This window comes from Prinia subflava, chromosome 8, assembly GCF_021018805.1.
Source record: "Prinia subflava isolate CZ2003 ecotype Zambia chromosome 8, Cam_Psub_1.2, whole genome shotgun sequence".
In the NCBI taxonomy this organism is placed as follows: domain Eukaryota; kingdom Metazoa; phylum Chordata; class Aves; order Passeriformes; family Cisticolidae; genus Prinia; species Prinia subflava.
This window is the reverse complement of record NC_086254.1, coordinates 12,322,040-12,346,906: the sequence shown is the minus strand read 5'-3', so window position 1 is coordinate 12,346,906 and position 24,867 is coordinate 12,322,040. Positions and strand designations below refer to the sequence as shown.

General features: G+C 58.8%; 1 protein-coding gene across 1 annotated transcript in view; it reads right to left on the bottom strand.

Annotated features, from left to right (window-relative positions):
• Positions 1-24,657, bottom strand: part of UNC13A (unc-13 homolog A) — a 31,903-nt gene extending 7,246 nt beyond the window's left edge. Inside the window, exons 1-33 of the mRNA XM_063403109.1 lie at positions 24,562-24,657; positions 24,221-24,338; positions 23,916-24,039; positions 23,675-23,748; positions 23,541-23,595; positions 22,780-22,815; positions 22,029-22,239; positions 21,457-21,582; positions 19,454-20,104; positions 17,710-17,803; positions 16,712-16,758; positions 15,572-15,650; positions 13,971-14,042; positions 13,459-13,678; positions 12,701-12,928; positions 12,379-12,520; positions 11,836-12,005; positions 11,094-11,209; positions 10,827-10,990; positions 9,968-10,130; positions 8,030-8,098; positions 7,845-7,934; positions 7,562-7,696; positions 7,157-7,290; positions 6,631-6,716; positions 6,260-6,386; positions 6,083-6,179; positions 5,815-5,958; positions 4,587-4,670; positions 4,280-4,357; positions 3,915-4,003; positions 3,636-3,788; positions 3,377-3,500 (exon numbers count right to left, since the gene is read on the bottom strand). Coding sequence (XP_063259179.1) covers positions 3,377-3,500; positions 3,636-3,788; positions 3,915-4,003; positions 4,280-4,357; positions 4,587-4,670; positions 5,815-5,958; positions 6,083-6,179; positions 6,260-6,386; positions 6,631-6,716; positions 7,157-7,290; positions 7,562-7,696; positions 7,845-7,934; positions 8,030-8,098; positions 9,968-10,130; positions 10,827-10,990; positions 11,094-11,209; positions 11,836-12,005; positions 12,379-12,520; positions 12,701-12,928; positions 13,459-13,678; positions 13,971-14,042; positions 15,572-15,650; positions 16,712-16,758; positions 17,710-17,803; positions 19,454-20,104; positions 21,457-21,582; positions 22,029-22,239; positions 22,780-22,815; positions 23,541-23,595; positions 23,675-23,748; positions 23,916-24,039; positions 24,221-24,338; positions 24,562-24,566 — 4,305 coding nt within the window. The 5' untranslated portion in view covers positions 24,567-24,657. The remainder of the gene's footprint in view (positions 1-3,376; positions 3,501-3,635; positions 3,789-3,914; positions 4,004-4,279; positions 4,358-4,586; positions 4,671-5,814; positions 5,959-6,082; positions 6,180-6,259; positions 6,387-6,630; positions 6,717-7,156; positions 7,291-7,561; positions 7,697-7,844; positions 7,935-8,029; positions 8,099-9,967; positions 10,131-10,826; positions 10,991-11,093; positions 11,210-11,835; positions 12,006-12,378; positions 12,521-12,700; positions 12,929-13,458; positions 13,679-13,970; positions 14,043-15,571; positions 15,651-16,711; positions 16,759-17,709; positions 17,804-19,453; positions 20,105-21,456; positions 21,583-22,028; positions 22,240-22,779; positions 22,816-23,540; positions 23,596-23,674; positions 23,749-23,915; positions 24,040-24,220; positions 24,339-24,561) is intronic.
• Positions 24,658-24,867: the final 210 nt, after the last annotated feature.

The following is a 24,867-nucleotide window of genomic DNA, read 5'->3' as shown; positions in this document are numbered from 1 at the left end:
CCCCAGCACACAGCACAGCACACCTCACCACGACACCACGCAGGCAACAGCACATCCAGACAGCACGACAGAGGAAGCACAGACAAGCCTGGACCTCCACAGCAGGCGGGTGTGAGACCACAGGTGTGGCCCCGGGGCAGTGACACACACGGAGCCCACAGCTATTTACCTTCTCTGTCCCCTTGCCATGTTTTCTCAAGAGCGTGCCCTGTAGAAGCAATGTCAGAGGTTGAGTGTGGGGTGGGGGGACAGCATGGGACAGGACACAGGGGCACAGGTGGCAGAGACATCACGAGCTCCTGAAGGACAGCCAGTGGGGGACTGGTCCCCCTCAGGATACTCAGTGAGGGCCTGGTGTCATCAGGGTGCTGGATCCCCACTGGAAAGCAGGACGTTGCACTGCTGGAGAGAACTTGTCCTCACACTGGGAAGCTGCTGGGATGCAGGGATGCTGAATCTATGAGGATGATCCTTGCTGGGATACAGAGATGCTGAATGCATGAGGGATGATCCTCGCTGGAATACAGGATCCAGCTGTGTGTGGGCAGGCTCTGGTGCCCCCACACATCCTGCTTCAGCTCTGGCAGGTGCTCCCAGCACTGGGGAGGGAGCAGGAAGGGAGTAGCTGGGATTTGGCTTTGGCACACAGAGCTCTGATTTGTGCAGGGCTGGGCCCAGTGACAACCCCACACTGACCCAGGCGAGAGAAACCATGTGAAATGAGGCAGCAGTGCCATAGGGGGGACAAACTCGGCTCTCAGGGTGGACTGTTGAAATCAGGAGAGGGGAGCATGGAGTCAGCTGGCTGGGAAGCCTCCGAAGGAACAAGCAGCACAGGTAGGGCCAAGCAGGGCTGCCAGGAGGGGTTCTGGCCCTGGCATAGGATAATGGGTAAACAAGAGGAGCTTGGAACACACAGAGCTGACACTGCTCTGTCTCCCAGAGCCTCAGCAAAGCTGGGACATGGGTCCCCATGAGGTCCTCATGAGGTCCCCATGAGGTCTGTGGGGACACTTAGCCCCAGGCTGCCCCCAAGGCCTCCCCAGATGCTGCTGTTGGACACAAAAGGTGTTGGGAGACAGCAGAGGGGTGTTTGTTCTGCAGGGATTGGCACCAGCACCCAGCAGCTGGCTTCCACTGCTCTTCCTACACATGTGCCTGAGTCACAGCAGGGGTGGGGACAGGACTGGGGGAGGACTTGCCCTTCCCCTTGCCCTACCCCAGGGACATAAACCCACAGCCAGAGACTGGTCTGAAGAGGACAGAAGGAAACTGCTCAGTCAAAGCCATGCAAGGACCCAGCAGCGATGCCAGGAAGGGAACCAGGAGTCCAGGTTCCAGGGCTGTATCCCGACCAGGGAAGGAGCCTCACACCTTGTGCCCAGAAGCCTGCCCCAACACCGAGCACCCGGGCCAGGGACCGCCGTGCCCCCCGAGACACTCCTCCTCCTCCTGGCAGGGAAAGCCTCTGCCCTCACCCCCACCACAGCCAGACCCCAGCCAGGGCCTCAGGGGAAAGTGAGGCACGAGGGAAAGGAAGGGCAGGCCTGACTCCAGGCACACACGGCTCCCTGCTCATTCCTCCCGCGGTATTTCTCCCCTCAGCACGGAGCCCTGGTTTGGCAGTCTCTGATGACATGGCGCTGCCATCACCGTCCCCTCCCACCCCATCACTTCCCCTTGTCCCTCCCCACGCCCCGGCACTGCCAATCTGTCCAAGACCTCTCCACCCCCCACATCCCGGAGGGGCCGCTGGCATGTGCCAGCCAGGAGCCAGTGCCAGGCAGGGGTGGGGACCAGGAGCTGGACCAGGTCAGGAGCCGAAGGAGGGTGTGGGCAGGGCACGGGCAGCCACACAAGACAAGAACCGGCGAGGCCAGGACCGACACAGAGCGGACAGACAGACAGACAGACAGGGAGCTGCCGTACTTACAATCATCTGCCATTGAGAGGCGAGAGGAGCAATTGGAGAGAACAACCGTGACGTGAGTGTCAGCCCTCGCCTCCTCCATCCTCCCCAGTGCCAGCCCTGGCTGCCCCCCACCCCAACAGGGCCATGGGTGTCTCCCATCCACAGCACTCAGTGTTACTGCCCTGCCACTGCACCGCAGCCTCCACAGCCCCCAAGGGCCCATCCTCACCTGCCCAGTCCCTCCTGACTGCAGGGGGCTTTGCCCCAGGGGGGCTCAGTTCCAGGGACCCCCCACTCAACACTCGGCTCTGACATGGACCCCCTAACTGCCAGCCTGTCAGGCCACCCTGCGGGCTGGCACCCAGGGACATCTGGGTAGGATGTCCCCTGCCTGGGGGACAAGTCCCAGCACAGCTTTCTCTGCCCTCAGGAAAATCACCCAACAGAGCCACACGTCCATGACCCCTCCTCTGCCCTAGCACAGGCCCCACTGTCTCCAGAGCACAGCTGGAAAGAGACTGGGATGGGAACTGGGACTCAGTGGCACCAGCATTCCTATGAGATTTGGCCACCTTTTGCCAAGGGTGTGTGAGCCTGGTCAGGAACGATGTGGAGCTGACCTGAGCCAGGCTCAAGGCTGTGACACAGTGACAGTGAGGTGGCACCAGTGAGAGCTGACATGTCACCACTGTGCTGTCCCTCACAGACACAGCACAGGAGCTCCACAGCCCCAGAAAGGTGACATAAAGGCTGACAGCTCCAGGAACCTCAAGGAAGAGCCTGACCCCAGCAGTGACAAAAGCCACCAAAGAGTGACAAGAACAGGCTGGTTTGTGGCTGGCTGATAGCACTCAGAGTCACCCTTTCTTGCCTGACTTTGAAGGGACCACCTCAGGAAGCTTCAGGTGCAGGGCGGACAGACAAACAGCAGTGCAATATGGAGCCTCAGAGTGGGACCATTCCCTGCATTTGCTCTGCTTTCCTAAACCCCCCAGCAGCAAGGAACAGCTCAGCTCTGCTGGGGAATATGTCCCCACATCCTCATAAAACCCCCAACCCCTCAGCAAGGCCAACAGGCAGCATCTCCCCACACTCTAGGAGCCTCTGGATTCACCTCCTGCATCAGGGAGCATGCCCACAGCCAGTGTGGATGAGTGTGGCATGGGATGCTGCCCCAGCTCTGAGGGAAGGATGGATAAGAAAGGGGCACTGTCCCCTCTTCAAGCCACAATGGAGGTGGCAGGAAGGTCCTTCGGCAAAGCCAGCTGAGAAGGTCCTGGAGCAAGGATGACCTATCTCTCTTCCAGCCCTGTCCTGGCCAGGAGCTGGACATGGGTTGGGAGACATCAGTGAAGTCCCCATCCTCTCACAGGCCAGTGAGGGCACCTGGCCAGCAATGTCCCACCCTGGCCCCAGTCAATCACCTGTGTCTCAGGGTCCCTGCTCCCTCTCCCCATCACTCACCGTCTGGTCTGTGAGTGGAGGCAGGACAATGGTCTTCTCCATGGTGTTCATCACCAGCTTCCAGAGCTCCTTCAGCACCCGCTTCAGCACCGTCTTCTCGCAGATCTTGGCAAAGAGCGTCAGACTGCACAGAGGAGACAGCGCTGGAGGATCCCACGTGTCACCCCTCCTAATGTCACCCTGACTCTGCAGGTCCCTCACACTGCCTGACGAGGGCAGGAGGGGCAGGGTGGGGGTTCCAGTTGTCCCCCACACTCACTTGCTGTCCAGAAGGTCCATGATGGGCTGCAGGACGTTGTCAGCGTCCTGCGCGACGCTGCTGCAGGTGCTGGCGGGGACATTGCCAGTGCCCTTCACCTGGCTCAGGATGTCACCCATCTGCTTCACGCACTCCTCGATGTGTGGCTGGAAACTGGGGACCACAACACAGACAGCTCAGCATATCCCCCCCAGAGCCCCCAGCTTGGCCCCAGCCACAGCTTCTGGACGCCCAGACCGCTCCTTTGCCCACTCCCCCTGCCCTCTCACCCAGCTGTACCTGGTGGCAAAGACTCGGCTCAGATCATCCAGGACGTTGTTAAGTTTCACCTGCAGTTCCTTGAGGATATCACTGGCTTCCGTATCCAGCTGCAGGAGGGACAAGTTGTTGAAGCTAACAGGGCCCCTGAGCTGGTCCTCAGGGAAGTTTCTGCGTCCCAAATGCATCCCTGGGCAGGGTGAAGCCCTTCCCAGTCTGATATGGTGGGAGAGCAGGGTGCCATGGGGCTGGAAAGTGTGATCCCACACAGGAGTGTGGAATGGGCCTGCTCCCATCACTGGAGCGGGGCAAGGGGCTACCTCAGGGGGGAAGGGAATTATCCAACCCCTACCAGGGCTCCCTCCTGGAACCTCCCCCATACTCACATCCTTCCCACCCATGGCTTCAAACATCTTCTCAAGCTGGACACGGAGCTGCTGGATGTTGTTCATCAGGATGCAGGGCTGGAGGGGTGAGATGGAGAGGGGGGTCAGCACAATAAATATGGCTGGGACAGCTGCCCACAGCCCCAGCACCCTCCCACCTTGCACTGGGGGACATGAGGACAGGGATGGCATGGAAGCCACCCTGGCAGCATGGCAGGAATTGCCATCTGGAAGGGATCGACCCACCCTGGGGTTGAGGTGACAGCTGGAGTCACCATGTGGGGACAGCAAAAGCGAGATACATCACCACTTTCTCCTTCTCCTTGGAGCAGTAGGAGGCAAAATCCTTGGAGATGATTTCAGCGTACTGGAGCAGCACATTGCTGATGGTCTGCAGCCAAACAGGGCACCAACAAAGATACCCAGACAGCAGCAACAAAGGGGAAAGAGGGAGAGAAGGAAACCCTGAGTACCACAGCAGTGAAACAACCCTGTATCTGGATACACACAGGGACCCTCAGACCCTCTAGCCTCATGGATCACAGGCTCATGGAATCATTAAGGTTGGAAAAGCCCTATCAATTCAAGTCCAACCAATCAACTCAGCACCACCACCATGTTCACCACTAAACCATATCCTCAAGTGCCATATCCACATGTTTTTTAACACTTCCAGGGATGGTGACTCCACCACCGCCACGGGCAGCCTGTGCCAGGGCTGGACAAACCTTTCAGTGAAGAAATTTTACCAACATCCAACCCAAACCTCTCCTGGCACAACGTGAGGCCATTGCCTCTTATCCTGTCCCTGTTCCCTGGGAGCAGAGCCCGACCCCCCCCAGCTGTCCCCTCCTGTCAGGAGTTGTGCAGAGCAACAAGGTCCCCCCTGAGCCTCCTTTTCTCCAGGCTAAGCCCCTTTCCCAGCTCCCTCAGATGCTCCTGGTGCTTCAGCCCCTTCTCCAGCTGCATTCCCTGCTCTGGACACGCTCCAGCCCCTCAACGTCCTTCTTGTCATGAGGGGCCCAAACCTGACCCCAGGATTCGAGGTGGGGCCTCAGCAGCACCCAGCACAGGGGGATGGTCACTGCTCTGGTCCTGCTGGCCACACCATTGCTGCTACAAGCCAAGTGCCGTTGGCCTCCTTGCCCACCTGGACACACCTGGCTCATGTTCATGCACCAGGAGCCACATGGGCACAGCCACTGGAATCCAGATCCAGCACAACTGGTCTCCCTGGGCAGCTCCAGCACAGCTGAGAAGGCAACAGCCACCAAGCCTGCATGCAACTCCCTCCTATATTGCAGCAAGCCAATTTTAATTAAGCTATATTAATTAAGCAAATAACTCATCAATTAGCTCATAATTAATTAATTAATCTCCTATGCTAGTACAGCTGGGAGTGTCCCAGGGTGTGTTGGTGGCATATTGGCTGCCCACAGCTGGATGGAGGGGGCATGGAGAGCCCAGGAGCTCCAGCCAGGGCTGGGACTGGGGTCCCAGGGGTGGTGCTGACCCCTGCCCTGGCAGGTGCCCACCTTGGCAAACCGTCGCATGTAGTGCCCCACAATCTGGGGATCGGGGCACTCCAGCTTCTTGATGATCTCAAAGCTCTGGTTGAGTTGGGAGAAAACGTCCACCACGGAGCAGGAGAAGAGTGCGTGCTCCGAGGTCTGCTGGAACTGTGGGAGAGAGAGGAGGTGTCAGCAGGATGTGTGGGGGAGATACTGACCCCAGCCAGGACATACTGGGCATCAAGGGACAAGCCCCTCGCCTCCAAGACTGCGTCTCTAGTCCTGTTCATACCCCATCCTTCTTGTCCCGCTCCAGTGCTCCGTGCAGGAAATCCCGCGACACCTCTTCGTTCTCATCCAGCCACTGGATGACGAAGGGCTCGAACCAGCTGGAAGAGAGACCCATCCATGGTGAGGCCAGCAGCCCTGGTGGTGCCAGTGCCCCTCCCTGGCCCCGTGCTGCACTCACGCGGGGTACTCGGGCACGCGGCTCTTGAAGGAGGGCAGCTCGGTGACGTACTCGTTGTACAGCCACTTCACCTTGAAGTGCAGGTTCATATAGTCTGCGCTCTTGCACAGGCGGTGCTTCTCGTGCTCTGCAGGGGAAAGGGTGGGAGGGTCACTCTGAGTCCAAAATCTGGGGTGTGGCTCCCCAGGGCAGCTCCAGGGTAACAGGGTGAAGGTGGAGGAGGTGGAAGTGTTTTTGGGGCAGGGTTAAGCTATGTATGGTGTGGATGAGGAGATGAAATGGGTCTGCCCAGGGAACAGGTGAGGTGTGAGCTGAGGACAGCTCCTGCCTGGCTGCCCCCTCTCTGGCTCAGGGTGGCAGGTGGGACTCACCTTCCATCGCATACTTCATGTCCTGAGCAAAGAGGTTCCACATCACCTCAGCGCTGATCTTCCCCACGTTCAGTTCCTGGGGGAACCTGGAGAGAGTGGAAAGTGTGAATCACAGAATTGTTTAGGGTGGAAGACACCTCCAAGGTCATCAAGTCCAACCCGTGAATGATCTCCTCCTTGTCAGTCAGCCCAGAGCACTGAGTGCCAGATGCAGCCTTCCCTGGACACCTCCAGGGGTAGGGACTCCAAACCCCCCTGGGCAGCCCCATCCAATGCCTGACCACCCTTTCCATGAATTCTTCCTGATGTTCAACCTGAACCTCCCCTGGCACAGCTTGAGGCTATGAACACAGGGTGAATCAACCCTCCATGTGGACAGACATCCTTCACAACCTCCCAGGAGCCTCAGCTTTCCCATCTGTAGAATGGATGTTACAACCACCTCCAAAGGCCTCAAGATCCCTCTGCCTCCATGTGGGCACCCTCTGTGGGCACAGCAGTGTCCCCTTCCTCAGCACCTACTCACTGGTTCAGGCAGGGCGTGTAGGAGTTCTTGTCTTCCTCGATAATGGAGACAATCAGGGTGATGAGCTTGGACCAGAAATCCAGGTTTTTGATGCTAGGGCCCTGCTCCTCTGGGGGCACCTCGCCTTTCTTAGTCTGGAGGGGCAGAGACACAGTGGAGACTTCAGTCATCCCAGTGCAGGGCTCAACTTTGTGCTGGCTAACAAGGGGGCAGAAGGGAAAACCCTGGAGGCCCCATGCAGCCCCCTCTTCTCTCTCCTGATTTCAACCCCACAGCTCAAACCCCAAGGCCAGGCAAACATTCTGCATGAAGTGAGCACCCTGGAGAGGGAGCAGGAGCATGAGGAAAAGGAGAAGGGCATGGGATGGGGAGGTCAGTGCCTGGCATCCCCTCTGCCCCACACACCGGGTCTGTCTGGTACTCGCGGCTGTAGAGCTCGTGGCAGTTGTTGAAGATGTACTCGTAGGTGGAGTTGAGACAGGCCTTCACACAGTCCTTCACCACCTGGCTGGCTCGTGGGGGGCTCTGCAGCTCCTGGACCTGGAATGCAGGGAGGCCATGGTGTTTGAAGCACCTCCAGACACTCACGCAGGAGCACCACGGGCCAGGGCAACCCCAACCCCCAGAGAACCAGGCCAAAGAGAGTCAGATCTCCTGAGGGACAGGGTCAGTGAGGCCCCAGCAGTACCTTCATCCGAAAGAAGGTGATGCTGGTCAGCAAATCCACTGTGGACTTCAAGTCCTGCAGCCGTTCGGGGCTGCTGGCAGGGAAGTTGTTCTAAAAAGGAAAGAGGGGAGTTGCCCTCAAAATTCACAGGGACAAGTGAGGGTGAGGAACAGGTAGGGGACAGTGAGGCAGGGCAGGCACCTTACCCGGTACATGGAGAGGTCGATGCGCAGGGAGTTGTGCAGCTGGTCCAGGAGTTTGACAAAGCGATCTTTCTGCGGAGAAACACCCCAGAGGGAGGTGAACACGGGAAGGACGGCAGGGACCAACCCCTGCCCCCATCTGCTCTATGCCTAGCCCTCGCTCATCCCTCTCCTTCCTTCCTTCTGAGCCCTGAGTGGGCAGGGCATGCCTGCAGAGAAGAGCATCTCCTTGCTGGTGGCTGGGGCTCAGGACAAGGGTTGGGAGAGGGGCTGAAGGATCAGTAACCCCTCGACTGGGGCTTTCCAAGAGCTCAGGAAAAAGGGCAGGAAAAGGATGTGCAGTGGTTGTCCATCTTCAGGGTGGCCCCAGGAGCTGCACACTTCCATGGACTCCTCACTCGCCCCACTGGGCTGCATCAAGGGACACGGGCAGGAAACACCCTGTGCGAGGGGTCTCCACTGGGACTGGGGGGCTGTAGTTCAGCTCAGCCCAGCTCCTACCCAGGGAGCACAGGCAGAAGGATGCAAATCCCATCTTGGGTTGCAGATTGGATCGGGGTCAGAGCTGATGGCAAAACAATTCATCATAGAATCCCCTTAAGGACCACTTTGTTCCACTCCTTGCCACAGGCAAGGACACCTTCCACTATCTCAGGTTGCTCCAAGCCCTGTCCAGTCTGGTCGTGAACACTTCCAGGGATGAGACAGCCACAGCTGCTCTCAGGGCAACCTCAGTCCTCACTCCCTCACAGGGAAGAATTTCTTCCCAACATTGGCCCCAAAACGTTGCTGGGGAGCATTTCCCTTTGCATTCCTGCTGGTGGGGAGGCTTCGACAGCCATGTGGGCCTCCCATGAGCGCCCTGGCTTCCCCCCTCAGCACTGGCTGTACCGGGTCAGGGCTGACCCGCAGGGCTCTGGAGAGTCCGGGGCAACCTCTGAGTCCTGGGATAAGAACAGGGGTGGGACGGGCATCGAGTCCATGGCTCGGGCTTGCCCACAGCCTGTGCTGGCCACCCCAAACCTTCGGCGCTGGCGGGGATGGCCCGGCCGTGCGTCCCCGACACCCAAGGGACGGCTGCAGCACTCTAACACTGGACACGACGGGTACTCAGGGTTAAAGCGACACGGCCGGGCACTTTAGGACCCAACCTTAGGCTCTCTAAAAAAAGAGAAAGAGACAAGTTTTTAAAATCCTCCATGTTAGAGAAAAGGCGGGTTTTTGGTATGGTTTCCTCCTGCGTGATCCGGAGGCACAGCTTGTTCGGCTCTAGCTACCTCCTGCAACAGGAACGTGGAGGTGAGCCAAAGCTGCCCGGAGCTGTGCTCGGCCCTGGCTGTGTCCCTGGCTACCCAGCACCTGGCTGCACCCGGGGCTGGGCACTGACCCTGGCTCGACCCATGCACACCCAGAGCGACCATTTCCTGCTTCTGAGATGGCACGGGGTGAGAGCCGAGGTGAGGGCTCAGCCCCTCCTCACCCATGTCCCCGAGGGGCACCCGGCCGTGCCACAAACTTGCTCCACTTGGCACCTGGTGGTGGTGGTGGCAGAACCAGCTGAGTTTGCAGCAGGCCAGGGTCCCCCAAAGCACACGAGGCTGTGCAAGACCCCCCATGAAGTGCAGGGGTGGCTCATGGCCACACGCTTTTGATTTTGCCACCAAGGTGTCCCCCCTCCCAGCACGCTGCCACCCAGCGTCCCAGTTTGCTCAGGCTCCCAAAATAATTAGGGGAGCAAATTTAGCCCTTCTCCTGGGAAGGTGGTGGCTCTTTCCCTTTCTGAAAAGCAGGAGTGGGATGATTTTTGGGGCAAGCAGGGGCTGACAGCTCTGCTGCCTGGCTGCAGTTTGGAGCGGGGTGTTTTGCACAGCTCGTTTTGCTCCTCAAGCCCCCCACCCCCTCCCAGAGAAAGGAGAGAGAAAAAAAGGAGCGTTTACGTACCATGGGACTTACCCCGAAATTGGAGGCGGCAAAGCGGTCGGAGGCGTTGGCGTTGCTGGAGGCGGTGGTGTGGGCGTAGTAAGCATTGATATTGGCCAGCAGGGTGCTCATCACCGCCGGCACACCGGGGCACATGTACTTGGAGGAGAGGCAGGCAAAATGCCTACAGAGAGAGGTGGCAGCTGAGGGTTTAGAGCCACGGGAGGGGATGCAGGAGGGGGTGCATCCCCTTATTCAATGCATAGGTCATTCAATCCCAGAGCATCCCAAATTGGAAGGGACCCGCAGGCATCATCAGTCCAGTCCCTGTTCCTGCACAGACACCCCAACAATACCAGCCTGAGCGTCCCTGAGAGCGTTGTCCAAACACTCCTGGAGCTCTGGCAGCCTTGGGGCTGGGACCATTCCCTGGGGAGCCTGGGCAGTGCCCCAGCACCCTCGGGGGAAGAACCTTTCCCTGAGCTCCAGCCCAAGGCCTGACACAGCTCCAGCCCTTCCTGGGCTCCTGTCCCAGAGCAGAGCTCAGCCCCTGCCCCTCTGCCTCCCCTCAGGAGGAGCTGCAGCCCCCGAGGAGCCTCCCCTCAGGCTCCTCTGCTCCTGCTGAACGAGCCCAGTGCCCTCAGCTGCTCCTCAAACCTTTCTCCAGCTCCCTGTCCCTCCTTTGGACACTTTCCAACAGTTTTAGATCCTTCTGATCTAGTGGTGTCCAAACTGGACACAGGACTTGAGATGTCTGCAAGTCTGCACCCATGGCAGGGAGGTGAGTGCTAATGACAGCAGGAGAGGAAGATGGGGACAGTAACCCTCCCCCTGGGGACAGGTGCAGTCCCTCTGAACCAGATGGGGGCAGAGGACTCACGTCATGGCCTGGTAGATGGACTCCACCCCATAGCGCATGGCAAACTCATCCACGATCTCCTGTGCTGTCTCATCGAAGTACACCTTCCACGCATCATCCCCTTTGGCATCGGGGATCTTCACCACCCCGTTGTTTTGCAAATCCGTCACAAAGTGGAACAGGTTCTGGAGGTACAAACAAGTCTTGTCAGCCCCCCAGGGCAGGTGATGGCAGGGTGGCATTGGTGGGGAGGGGGCCGTGTCCCCTGTGCCTGTCTGGGCGGCTCACCTCATGCAGGCAGGTGTACTGAACATGGTAGGGAGCCACCTTCTCCTCGCCCTTGATCTCCACGCTGATGTGCAGCCGGATGGCTCCCGACACTGCTGACTTGTCTGTGCGCTTGTCTGTGGGTGCAGGGAGAGGGACACGGTGTGAGGCTTCCCTGGGGCAACCCTACTCACTGCCAGCCCCAAAGAGGGGCACAATGCTCAATGCCAGGGCCAGGGCTGAGGGGACACCCAGCACCATGTGCAGCCAGGCTGGGGTGGGATTTGGCCACACTTCCAGCTGCTAGAGACATGGCCTTTTTATGTCTCAGTTTCCCCTCTGAAGGGGGCTGGTGTTCTAGAACCTCCTGGGTAGAGGGTTTTGAAAATGACCCTGGGAAAACACTTTATCCTGATGGCTATTGATAATAAATGTTTCTAAGAGCAGACCCTGCTGCAATAGCCTTCAGCCTATGGCTGGTAGCACTTCCTTCTCCCTTGGAGCCCCGGGCAGGGGGTCCCAGTATGAGTAGGATGTGTCACCCCTGAGCCCAGGGCAGGGGGTCCCAGTATGAGCAGGATGTGTCACCCCTGAGCCCAGGGCAGGGGTCCCAGTATGAGCAGGATGTGTCACCCCTGAGCCCAGGGCAGGGGTCCCAGTATGAGCAGGATGTGTCACCCCTGAGCCCTGGGCAGGGGTCCCAGTATGAGCAGGATGTGTCACCCCTGAGCCCAGGGCAGGGGTCCCAGGCTGTGCTGGTTACCGAGGTTGTACCAGACGTCCATCTCCCCGCTCAGGGTCCGGACCTCAATGATGGTCTGGCCCAGGAAGTCGTCGGATTCCCTCTTGAAGCGCTGCTTGACACGGGACTTGATGTCATCATCCTCGTCCCACACACGGACCTTGATGCGGTCAGAGGAGTTATGGCACTCGCTGGGGAGGTGACAAAGGGCAAGCCCCAGGATGAGCAGCGGAACCTTTCCAGCTACTCCCCATCACTGCTTCCCTAAACAAAAGGGACCAGCACGAAGGAGGAACTGGGGAAGAGAGCAGATGGGGGGAGCACAATCCCCTCCCAGTGGGCTCTGTGCCACACCAGGCAGCCCCAGCACAGCCTGGATCAGCCCCTGGAGTCACACCCTCATGACATAAAACAGAACCCCAAGGGACCCCAGCACCTCAGTGGGGGAAGGATAAGGCCCAGCCGGCTCCCCCCACCCTTACTGGGACATGGCAAGAGCCAGGACAGCCTGGCACGACCACAAGTGGCCAGGGAGGGGAATGGGGAGATCAGGGATGTACTTACAAATGGAAATTCTCCTCCCAGACTGGGTTGAGATTGCCGTAGATAGTTTTAGTCCTTTTTTTTGTCTTTCCAACCTGGACAGTGACATAGGGGTCACTGGAACCTGTCTTATCCTTTGCTTGCAGGCCCTGGGCACAAACCACTGCAGCACAGCACAGCATGACAGAGAGAACAAACAGAGAAGTCAGTGCCACAGCCACACAAAAATCCCCAACACAGGCACCTGTGTTCCCCCAGGGGCTGAAGCTGCCTGGGGGAATGAGGGGTTGGGCAATGGGGACATTGTCATCGTCCCCGAGGCTGAAGGTGACAAGCTGCCTACCTGTGATGCTGATCTTGGCTGACCATTTGGAGGTGCCGTCCAGGACACTCTGCTTGACCGCCTTCATCTGCTGCGTGTGCGTGGTCTTGTTGACCCCAAACACCTCCTGGATCAGCTCAAATATCTCTGGTTTGTTGCGCTCCCGGATCTTCATGCGGTCCTTGAGCACCATGATGATGTTCTGGGTCCGGTCCTCTGCTCCATGCTTGGAGCTCTTCTCTGCCGCCCCTGGGAGAGGATAGGTATGGATGAGATGGGGTGGGGGGCAGGTGGTACCCAGGAGAGAAACAAGAGCTCTCACAGGTTGGCATGGTGAGTCTGGGGACAGGGACAGGAGGAAATGGCCTCAAGTTGCACCAGGGAAGGTTTATGTTGGGTATCAGGGGAAACTTCTTCCCCAAAAGTGTTGTCCAGCCCTGGCACAGGCTGCCCAGGCAGTGGTGGAGTCACCCCTAGAAGTGTTTAAAAAACATGTGGCTATGGCACGTGAGGACATTGTTTAGTGGTGACCACAAGGGTGCTGAGTTGATGGTTGGACCTGATAATCTTAAAGCCCTAACTTAAAGCCCTAATTCCACAATTTTGCAATTTCATGCATGAATTAATTCAAACCTGGAAGGATCTATCCCCTGCGCAGGATGAGTCCACCTTGCTCACCACTTCTCCCATGCCCAAGCCAGGAGCAGAGCTCTCCTGGGCTGCTCCCTCCTCCCTCTCCAAAGTGAGAAGGGACCAGGCTGTGGGCCCCAGGTCCTTACTCTGCAGGCAGTCAGCGTTGAGCAGGTCCTGGCACTTCTCGTGGCACTTGACGCCGCACTCGGCGCAGCGCATGCCCTGCCGGGCGATGCCCCACAGCAGCCCCTCACACTCGTAGCAGTAGGTGGGGGTGGTGGCTGTCCACACCTCGAAGTTGTGGGGCGTTGTGCAGGAGATGGGGTACACTAAGGCTTGCAGGGTCTTCTTGTAAACATGGTTTTTCTGTGCAGGGACAGGGGAGAGAGGGGGAAAATGCTGAAGCAGGGCAGAGCATGCACTTGGGGACATTGGTTTAATGGTGACAGTGCTGGGTTGACAGTTGGACTAGATGATCTTACAGGTCCATTCCAATCCTAATGATCCCATGATTCTATCCCCAGGTCCCATCCCAGATGCCCAGGCATGACCAGAGGATGCTGGTGGGGCACAGATTCTGCACCTCCATTGTTGGCCTGGCCCCTGAGGCTCAGTTTTCCCTCACAACCATCCCCAATCCAGCCCACCCAGCACCTACCAGCTCCTCATTGTTCAAGGTGCTCGAGGCCAGCGCAGATGTGATTCCTGCTTTCCTGGACTGGACCAGGGACTGTGGGAAAGAAAGCAAGTTTCCAGATCCAGCAGACCAAGAGAGCTCCCTCCTACACCCTCAGTGGCTGTGCAACACCCAGGACAGACCCCAATCGCAGACAAGAAAGGGTCCTGGCTGCATGGGGGGCAGTGGGGACAGCCCAGCCTCCATTGATGCCACCACCACTGGAACCAGTTCAGCAGCCTATGACATTCCCAGTCCAGCTCCAGTGGGGCAGAGCCTCTCACCATGTGTCTGACACCCCTGGGGAGATGGGGTGGGGGGCACTTACCATGGCCTGTGGGCAGCCAGGGCCAGCGAGGGGGGAATAAAAAGCCATTAGTGCAAACACTTCCCAGGAGAACCCCTTCCCTGCCAGAACCAGTGGGAACTGGGGCAACACCCCCCCATCCAGCACTGAGCAGTCCCTGGTGGGGGGGACAGTGTCCCCAAGCCACAGCACTGGTTGCAACCTGCAAATCCCAGCAGGTAAAGGCAGCAGCCCCCCCAAACCTCCCACATTGCCCACTCCATCACCCCCCACCCCCAAAACACCAACACAGCACAGTGCAGAAGCATCAGCAGCTGCCCAAGAGGGCTGGGGGGGGGCACCAAGTTGGGGACAGCAAGGGGGTGGGGGGAGGCAGGTTGGGAACAGGAGGGTGGCACCCCAGGGAGGGCACAGAGTGGACCTAGCAAGGTGTAAAGAGATGGGGAAGGAGGGGAAGGGCACCTAATTCTGGGGGACAAAGTTGTCTGGTTTCCAAAATTGCTATCTCTTGTCATCAGGAGCAGGAGGGGACCAGCAGAGTGACCCTGTGCAACAGAGCCCAGGGACTGGAGCGGACCCCATCATGGGGGCTCATACATTGGGGGTCTCCAGCCCCATATACTGGGACAATGGGGACAGGAGCACAGGGTCTGGGCAACTTGGAAAAGCCCCTGCCAGCCCTCCCCTGGTACAGGGGTCTGTCTGTCCAACAACAGTGTGGTTCAAGCTGCAGAGACCTATGGCAGCTGGGATGGGAAGGGACCAGGGACACAGCATCAGTAAAAAAAAGGGAAACCAGATGCAGCCCTGGGAAACCTTAGGCTGATGCTTGGGGTAGGGACCAGAGCTCCGTTAAAGAGAAGCACCCTTGGGTAAGGAGAGCCCAGCTCCCCACTGCACGGAGGGCCAGGAGCCCCCAGGCAGTGTGGGACACCCCCGCCCCCCTTTGGCAGGGCTGGGGGCACCGTGGGCTGGCCGGCAGCCCCCAAGGGCGCTGTCTCTTTAACCCCTCGCACCGCGCTCACCAGATCGCTGACTAGAGGGAGAGATTTGCGTCCAGGCTTAATGTCGGGCATGCTGTTAATGCAGCGCAGAAACTTTACAGCCGCCCCCCTGCCGCAGGGAAGGCCCAGCCACGCCACAGGAAAGAAAACAAGAGAACACAAGCCATGTTAGAGGCAGCTGGGGAGCGGGGCACAGGCGGCGCAGTCCGGTGGGGCGCAGCAGGAGCAAAGCTGGCAGCTGTGGGGGGTGCCTCGGGAGGGAGGAACCTCACCAAATCGCTAACTAGGGGGATGGGTTTTCGCTTGCGAATGTCCGGCATGCTGTCTATAATGATCAGCCCACCACCAGGCCTGCAAGAGAGAGGAGAGTCAGCGGGGAAGGGGAAACTGAGCAGGACGGGGCCCCCTGTTGTTGCCACATGGTCACTCAGCACTTCAGAGAATCACAGAATGGTTTGGGTTGGAAGGGACTTTAAAGCCCATCTCATTCCACACCCTGCTATGGGCAGAGACACCTTCCACTAGATCAGGTTGCCAGCCTGGCCTTGGACATTTCAAGGATGGGGCAGCCACAGCTGCTGTGAACAACCTGTGCCAGGGCTTCGCCACCCTCACAGGAAAGGATTTCTTCTCAGTATCTAGGACTTGGTGAATACGACTGCAAAGCAACTCCTGTGTGGCCTGGGACCCATCTATGGGATCCCCATCCCCATCTCCAACCCAGCCAGGGTAGGAATCACTGGATTAAAAACGAAAAAGGGGGAAGAGATTTTGGCAAAAACTGATTTTTCCTTGCGTGAAGCTTAACAGTGAAACCCAGGAGAAAAGCTGCCAATTTGGCTTAGTCAGCTTTGGCTTTGCAGTGTGAGGCTGGAGACCTGGGGTTCCCTCTGGGACCCCAAAGGGGAGCACTGAACAGGTGAGCCTCAAGTTCTGCTGCAAGGGAACCCACGGCAGGAATGGCCCTGTTGGAAAGAAATCCCTGGAGTGATCTGGGGGTTCTCAGGCAACCTACCAGGTTCTGCCCAGGTCCATGGCAGGGCTGTCTGTGAGGGCAAGACAGGATGGAGACCTCCAGCCTGTCCAGGCGAGAGGCTCAGGATTCCTCATGACACCACTCCATGAGGGAAGCAGGAGTTGCCGCCCCTCCTCATCCCCATCCCAACTCATTTCCTCACTCTCCCCCTTAGAAGCAGCTCTAGGGGTCACAGAGCAATGTCATGTCTGCTGGCTGCTCCAAAAGCACTGACCAGCCCCAAAATTCAGCTCAAAAAAACTTGCCTCCCTGCATGCCCATAGCTCAGCAAACCTTCCCCCCACAAGCCCACTGCTGAGCTCATTAATCACATCCTAATGAGGAGGGGGCTGAGAGCCCAGGGAGCAGAGTGTACCCAGCTTCCCCTTGTACTCACCCGCCTTTGAACCACAGGGATTTTTCTCCATCACCTTCCCCGCGGGCCTGGAAAACAAGGGACAGAGTCAGGGCACAGCAGGAGCCACCAGCATGGGGACAGCTCCCCCCAGGGCAGTGAATGCTCACAGCACTGGGAGAGCATGGCAGGATGAGCAGGATGGGCAGAGAAAAGTGTGTTCTAAACCCAAGGGGCTCTTCCCAGCAAAGAGATGACACTGGGAATAAATATCTTCAGGAGGCTGACCTGGTAAGCAAGTGGGTGGGCTTCAGCAGAGGGGCTGAGGCTGGCAAAGCAGGGGGGATGGCTACACTGTGGAAAATTCAGGGCTTGGGGGAGTGAAGAAGCATCATAAAGGTACAGCAGGTCCTCCAGGACCCACAGCAATTGGAAAGAAGAGCAGGGAAAAGCCAGAGCACAAGGAAGAGGGTGTGTGTGCAGGGATCATCCAGCAGTGCCACCTACCCCTGCAGGGAGGAGATTGTTTTGGAGGAGAAGGGCAGAGAGAGACTGTTACCCCTCGTTCATGGGCAATCCCTGCACAGACACACACACAGACACAGGGAAGGCACACACACGGCTGAGAGGTTCCATGCTTACCTGCAGGCAGGCTACACCCCTTCCCTGCAGGAAGGGGAGACGCGGGTGCAAGGGCCATGGTGGTGGACAACTGAAAAGAGAAGCGGTGGGGAGGGGGATCGAGACCCCGGGGAGCGAATCCAGAGCCAAAACAAAAAGAAAAGATGGAGGATGGAGTCTAAAAACAAAACAAAATATTGTCAACTCAACAGAGGGGAGAGGGCGGGGGGCCAGCACACGCATGCAGCACACATGGGGGATCCTCAGCACTCCCGGCCCCTCTGGGGCGTCCCACTTGGTGGGAGTGGGGCTGTGGGCACCCCTGTTGGCACCCCCAACTCCATGGATGTCCCTGGAAGCTGCCAGGTGTGGAAAGGGGCAGTGCACCCAGCCTGGGGCAGTGGCCAGGGTGTCCTCACCTCCTGCAGCTGCATGCAGACCTTGTTGAAGGCTCTCAGCCAGTTGGCTTTGGCTCGTGCTTTGGGATCCTGCACCTCCTCTTCTGCTGGCTCCCTGCAAGCACACACATCCCCTGTCACCTGCCAGCACAGCACCAGGGAGCGGGGAGCAGCCCCCACACCCCCAGCAGGTCTGAGGCTGTGATCTGGGGATCCTGATGTGCCTTGAGACAGCGTGGCCATGGCAGAACCACCTCTTGGTACCAGGAAGGACCTGAAAAGGCAGCAGGTCCCACTGCAAAGGGGCAGCACAATCAGGGCAGAGCACTGGGAAGAAGCCAGAAGCTTCTTCACCCTCAAGGGACCCTGCCCTGGGCACCCAAGTGACACACAGGGGACAGCTGGTGGCACAAGCATGAGAATTTAACATCCTTTGTCCCCTATCTCTCCAGCACAATGTCCTATGGCCACTTCCCACCACATCTTCCTGGGGTAAAGAGCACCTAACACCCTGGTGGTTCCAAGCCCAGGGAAAAGTGTCTGCCTGGACATGCTGAGTGTTGGAGTTTTTTCTCCTCTACTACAAAATCAAGACATGGAGGAAAAGAAAAGAAATCCTCTAAACATACCAGTCTCCTGGAGATCCTGGTGTGATGAGCCACTGGAGAGAAGAATCCAGAACTGCTCTGGGAAGAGGCCATGGGATGCTCAGGAGATAAACCTGCCCAGACCTCTGAGGAGCTTTGTCTGTGCTAATCCGGGATCCTCACTGCTTACCTCGGAACCTCAGCATTAATCTGTGGTTCCCAGCACTAACCCATAGTCCCCAGTGCTACTCTGGGGTCCCAAAAGCTAATTTGGGGTCATCAGTGCTGATTTGAGGCCTTCAGCACTAATCTGGGGGTCCCAACACAATCTGAGCTTCCCAGTACAATCCATGGTCCCCAGCACTAATCCACAGTCCCCAAATCCAGGCACCGGACCCCTAAGCCCTCTGCCCAGTGGGCACTGCAGGCAGACATGACCTGAAGCCCTCAGGTTCCTGCCAGGTCTTGGGCCTAAATATCCAGGTTTTTAAAAAACAGTTCATTACACATTGGTTTATATTAGAGGTTCCTCATTCCTGGTGTAATTTAAACTAAATAAAACGCTGAAAAAGCCCATCACAGTTCACCTCTGCACAGAGGAGTAACACTCACTGAAAATGGAAATGGTAAATAATGACATTTGAATAATCTGTCCCCAAGACATGAATTATTCACATGCTGCACCAGGAACCTGACCACCAATTTATTCATTTGCACAGCACAGGAGGCCATGGATGAGCTTTAAGTCAGTCCTCTACTGAGTTCTGTAAAGGAAGTCTCCTCCTCTGACCAAGCTCCACCCACGGTGCCAAGAGCCTGTGCCAGAAGAGAGGAATCACAGCGCCAGGATCCCATTCCTCCAGCCCCACATTTGTCCCAGGTTATAAACCTGCAGCCCTGTAGCCCCAGCAGGTTCTTGAACACCTTGAGCCATGCTTAGCACAGAGGGTGGCTGGGCCCGGGCAGTGTGCCCAGGGTGCTGGCTCTTGCCTGGGAGGCACAAGGTGGGCTTTCCCCTCCTCGATGGCTCAGGCACCTGGAAATGCTTCAGACACAGCAGAAGGTCCCTGGTCCTGTGCCAAGCACCAGCACCATCCCTGAGCCACCTCCAGAGCATCCTCAGCGCCTCCAGGCACAGTGCCATCCCAGGAACACGACAGGTCAGTTCCCCCTCCTACCTCTCAGCTGGTTTTGAGGGCTCAGTCTCCGGGGCTGCCTCTTGCATGGGAACTTCCTCCTCTGCCCGCTGGGCCTGGAGGGCCTCAGGGGCTTCCTGGGGAGCAGAGGTGTCCTTCTCCTCCTTCCTCTCCTCTTTCCTCTCCTCTTTCCTCTCCTCCTTCCTTTCCTGCTGCTGAGGCTTCTGCTGTGGGACCAGCTGGGGTGGCTGCTGCTGCTGCTGCTGTTGCTGCTGCTGTTGTTGCTGCTGTTGTTGCTGCTGCGGGACTTGTTGCTGCTGCTGCTGTGGCAGGGGTTTCTGTGGCGGTGGGTATGTTTCATGCTCAGGGGGCTCATAGGTGTCCTGCTCCCGCAGTTCCTCCTCCTCCTCCTCTTCCAACTCCTCTTCCTTGGGGTAGCCTTCCTCAGTTTCACTGTAATCCTCAATGAACTCTTCCTCCTCCTCCTCCAAGTAGAGATCATCATCATCCTCCTCCTCCCAGCGCGGCGAGTCCTTGCGGTAGCTGACAGAGCTGTGGCAGGAGTGGTAGGAGTCCCCGTCCCTCTCGTCCAGCTCCGAGTCCCTCAGGCTCTCGTTCTCGAAGTCCTCACTCAGCTGGGAGCTGCCCTGGCTCAGCTCGGCCGACGAGGCGTAGCGGCTGCTCCCTGTGGGGCTGAGGGGTGAGGGGACACAAGGACAGGGCTCCCGTGGGTCCATGTCACCCCAGGCAGAGCCCTGGGGCCCTGCACCAGGGGCGGGAGGATGCGCAGCTCCCATCGGGAGCATTGGGCTCCTCCTGGGAGCCGAAGGCACAGAACCAGGAAATTCTGTCAGCTGAAACCAGCCCCTCAAGCAGGGGCACTCTGACCTGCCTGCCTGTGCCTGGGCTGAGAGTGGGGAGGGGGGTGACAGTGTCTGTCTCCTAGGCTCACCCCAGCCAGGAGTGGGGGCAGCAGCACCCCCAGCCAGATCCTGCCTCCTGCTGCTGCCAGACACCCTGTCCTGCCCCTGACACACAGATCTGTCACCCAACCTCTGCCCTGACATCCCAGTGCTCCCTGCAGCCATCCCAGGCACCCCCAGCTCAGGACAACCCCTCACTCCTCTTAACACCACCCCAACCTGGGGTTCCCCTCTCTGCCAGGCTAGACTCCTTTCCCCACCCCATCTGCCCCCCTGGCCCTTCCAGCCCCCTCCTCTCACAGCTGCCTACACTGAGAGCCCCGGGAGGCTGCCAGGGACAGGGCAGCCCCATGGCTCCGTGGGGACAGGCTGACAGAAGCAGACATGCAGACAGGACAGGGACATGCCGAGGAAGAGGCCGACACCACGTCTCCAGCACTGGCAGCCAGGGCTCAGGGGGTGTGTGAGGGGACAAAGACAAGGGCCTGGGCCAGGCAGAGCCCAAAGTGACTGAGCCAGGCTGTGGGAAGCCAGGGGACACCGCAGGGAAGAGAGTGCTGGGGGATGGCTCAGGCTGGTCCCAGCTGTGAGGGGTACTGGCATCATCCAGGTACCTTGGGAAGTAGCACTTGGGACACAGGGATACAGGAGACACAGCTCACATCTGGAAACCCCACACCTCCCCATGCTGATCCTGGCCAGAGCTGGGAGAGGTGCTCTTGGCACACCGCAGGATCCTAAATCACTGCATGAAGCTTTTGCCCAGACAGGCACACCCTGGCAGGCGACCAGGAACAGGTGGTGGCATTTGAGTCCCCAAGGGCCCAGTCCCACACCCAATGGCATGACAAGGAACAGACAGCAGTGCTGCCAGACAGTCGCAGTGCCAGCAAGCGGGACCAGGATGCTGGGATGTCACCCCATCAACTGGGGTGCAGCAGCAAGAGGGGCTGGGGGGACACCTGGAGCATCCCAATGCTGTCCCTGCACAAGGCCGACGCGGGGTGGGAGGGTGGCACAAGGCCGCCCTTGCCAGGACTGGTGTTGGCCTCACCATGGCTGCAAGGACCGACCACAGCACTCTGCGACGGCACACGGCACACGGCACAGGTAGCGACCCACCTATCCGATAGGTCTAGGGACCGCCTGCTCTCAAGGGAAGGCTGGCGGCTGGTCCGCCTGCTCGACTCAGAACCGGACTCAGCGTCACTGCGTCCGTTTGCGGCAGAGTCTACGCTACCGTAGCGTCTGCCAGGGGAGGAGAGGAACATGGTCAGCGAGGTCCCACCACCACCCGCCACCTCCTGCTGCCCTGGGGACGCTGGCAGGGAGGCTCTGTCCACCTGGATGGGGCTGGCACTTTTGGCTGGCCTCTGCCATGTCTGTGTTCCCAGCCACTCCACACTCCATTGCCCAGCTCCGGGCAGGGACAGCCAGGGGTGGGGGGCCCCAAACCCAGTGAGGAGAGAGGAGGGCAGTGACCCAAAAGAGTTTGAAAACTTCCCAGTGAGAAGGAAAGGCTTGGATGGGGCCAGCACCACCCTGCTCTTTCTCACCTCAGCATCCTTCCCTCTGTCACCCACCACACTGGGAGCGCCATCCCTGGCATCACCCTGGGGACCTGCTGGCACCTGTCACCTGCAGGAGAGGTTGAGAGAGCCGGTCCCAGGGTGAGTTGGCTGTGGCCACACTACCTGATGGGAGCCTGGTCCGAGTAGTCCATCTCGTAGCTCTGCATGGAGTCGGTGTAGGAGTCACGAGAGCTCTGCTGCTGGTGCCTCATGGGGTACTGGTGCACAGAGGCGTTGGGCTGGGACGTGGTGTAGTAGGGTGGGGGGATGCTGTTGCTGGTCTCGCTGCGGTAGTCACTGTCCCGGTCATCCACGGTACTGTCAGGGTCATCGTCTGCAAGGGGCCACAGTGAGTGGGGCAGGGGATGGCCCAAATCTGCCCCCCACCCTGCACAGAGCCTTTAGTGCCACCACTGTGTCCCCACTGCTGTGGGACCATGCTAGGGAGGTGGGCCCAGGACAGGATGAGGGGTGAGCTGACATTATCAGCACAGGAAGGGTTTGGGGGGAAGAGGAGAAGGGGTAGGGGGAATTTGGGACATACAGAAGGGGGAAGAGGACGGGGGCAGGGACCCTCTCGGGGCAGGGACCCTCCCTCTGCCCCACCAATGTTCCACCACAAAGCCCCAGCTGCTCACTGCCACTGGGATATCCCAAGGGCACAGAGCCCAATGGTGCCACGTCCCCACCAGCCCATGGGAACAGCCCTGCCCAGGACAGGGCACTTGGTGACACTGTCCTCACCCAGTACAGAGTCATGGCACAAGGCCACGGGCTAGACCCAAGCGTCAGGTCCTCTGAGCCCTGGGCCAGGCAAAGAGGGATGTGCTGGGAACTCCCAGACTGGGAAGAAAGGAGTGGGCAGGATACTTACTCTGCTGTTCTCCCCAGCCAAAATAATTCCAGTTGCCTACAAAGAAAGGGGCAGAGACAATAAAAATGTAGGCAGCTGGTTTGGAGGAACCAGGATCTCCCCAGAGGGCACACTGGGTTGGGGACACTGCCCTGGGGACAGCATCCAGGATGGGGCACACTGGCACTGAGACAATTCCTGGGCCTGAACATGACAACACCAAGCTGGACTGGAGACAGTGCCTGGGGTGGGCATGGTGTCACTGACCCAGGCTGGGGACAATGCCAGGCACGGTGGCACTGACACGAGACAGGGCCTGGGGTTGGGCACAGGGGCACTGAATGATGCATGCCCCTGGGGTGGTTACACAAGGGGGAACTGAAGCACGTGTTGGGACAAACTGAGCTGCCACGCCAAATGCCTCTGCAGGGCCCTCATCCAGCAGCCCCAAACATCAGCCTGCTGCCCCTTGCCCTGGAGGAACTGTCTTCATCAGCTCCATTGCTCCCATGCCCTGCTCCCCTCCACCCACAGGAAGCCTCACCCACTGTGGAGCTGAGAGACAGCAAAGAAACACTGGCAAACACAGGAGGGACAACAGGAATGGGGATGGGGCCTGGGGATGGGGACTGGATATCAGGTGAAGTTGAGCCCCACTTGGGTTGGGGTCCAGTGCCCCAAAGCAGATACGGAGCCCAACCCTTAAAATTCCTTGGTGTGGGAGTGGGGAGAAAGGAGGATATGGGGGTCCCCCATTGGGGCAGGGACAGGGCAGCACTTACAGCACTGTGAGCCATGCACAGGCAAAGGCTTTTCCTGCTCCTCCTGGAAGGCATACTGGGGAGAGAGGGGCTGGTGAGGGCTCCTGCTGGCAGCACTGCCCCTGCCCCCTCACCCCAGGTCTAGCTGCACTCACATCATCCTGGTCCCGCATCGCGTTGAGCTGCTCCAGTTTCTTGGCCCAGTACCTGGCCTCCTCCTCAGGGATATCTGTGAGGGCAAAGACCCCAGTTGGTGCACAAAGCTCCCCCAAAACAGCCCTCAAGCTTTTGGGGCCACAGGATCAGACCCTCAGCCCCAGCTCCAAGGCTCATGAGCACGCCTGGGGCTGAGGGCAAGGAAAGACACAGCCTGGGCCTGGGAGCCGGGGCACCCACCCAGCGGCAGCTCAAAGCGGGTGTCAAGAAGGATGCGGTGGAAAGTCGGATCCTTGGTGCCTGAAATCTCGTTGTCAGTCATGATGACCTGGGAGTCGAGTGTGAGCCATTCCCCAGGGCCCTCCTGTTGGGTAGAAATGGGGTGAGGAGAGCTCCCAGACCTGCCTTTCGTGGCCCCACAACCCCAGCACACAGGGTTTGGCCCCAGGCAGGGTGGGGAAGGCTCTGCCTGGGCCAAAGGACAGCTGGGGGTGGCACATGTCCCTTGGGGTTCAGCAGGGAGATGTCTGTGCCTGCCTCCCTACCTCATTGGACTGCCTGATGGTCCGGAGGGGGATCCACACTGTGCCCACCATGGTGTCCCAGATGAGCCCCTTGTTCCACACCTCCACAGTCAGGCCCAAGTCCAGCCGATTGATCTCACTGGGGACAGGAAGGGTATCAGGTTACCCCCATGAAGTTAACTCCTCTTCAGGTCTCAGCAGCATCCTGGGACCACCCCAGCTTCTACCTGTCCCCTTGGGCCCTGGACTCAGGTGAGCCCCCCAGATCTGGGGTCAGGGCAGTGGGGGACTCCCTGTGTTATTTATGGGGGCGAGGGGAAGCAGCAGGGATGGGGGAGCTCAGGGGACCCCCGGACACTCACAACATGAAGTCCTGTTCCCAGGAGGGCAGGTTGCCCCGCACTGCTATGGTCGTGCTCTTGACATTTTGCACCTTCAGGGTCACATAGGTGTTAAACTTCTCTGTGGGAACAAGCAGAGGGTGAAGTGACCACCAGTATGTCCCTACTCCCTGACACTGCCCATTGCGCCCACCCCCCCCCCTACACTTCCCTCAGCACCCCAGCCCCAGGAGGGATCCTACCTCTGCTAGGGCTTGTAGGATGTGAGGCCCCCACTCCGTCCAGGACACCCCCATTTGTGTGTGATCCCAACTTGCCAAATGATGC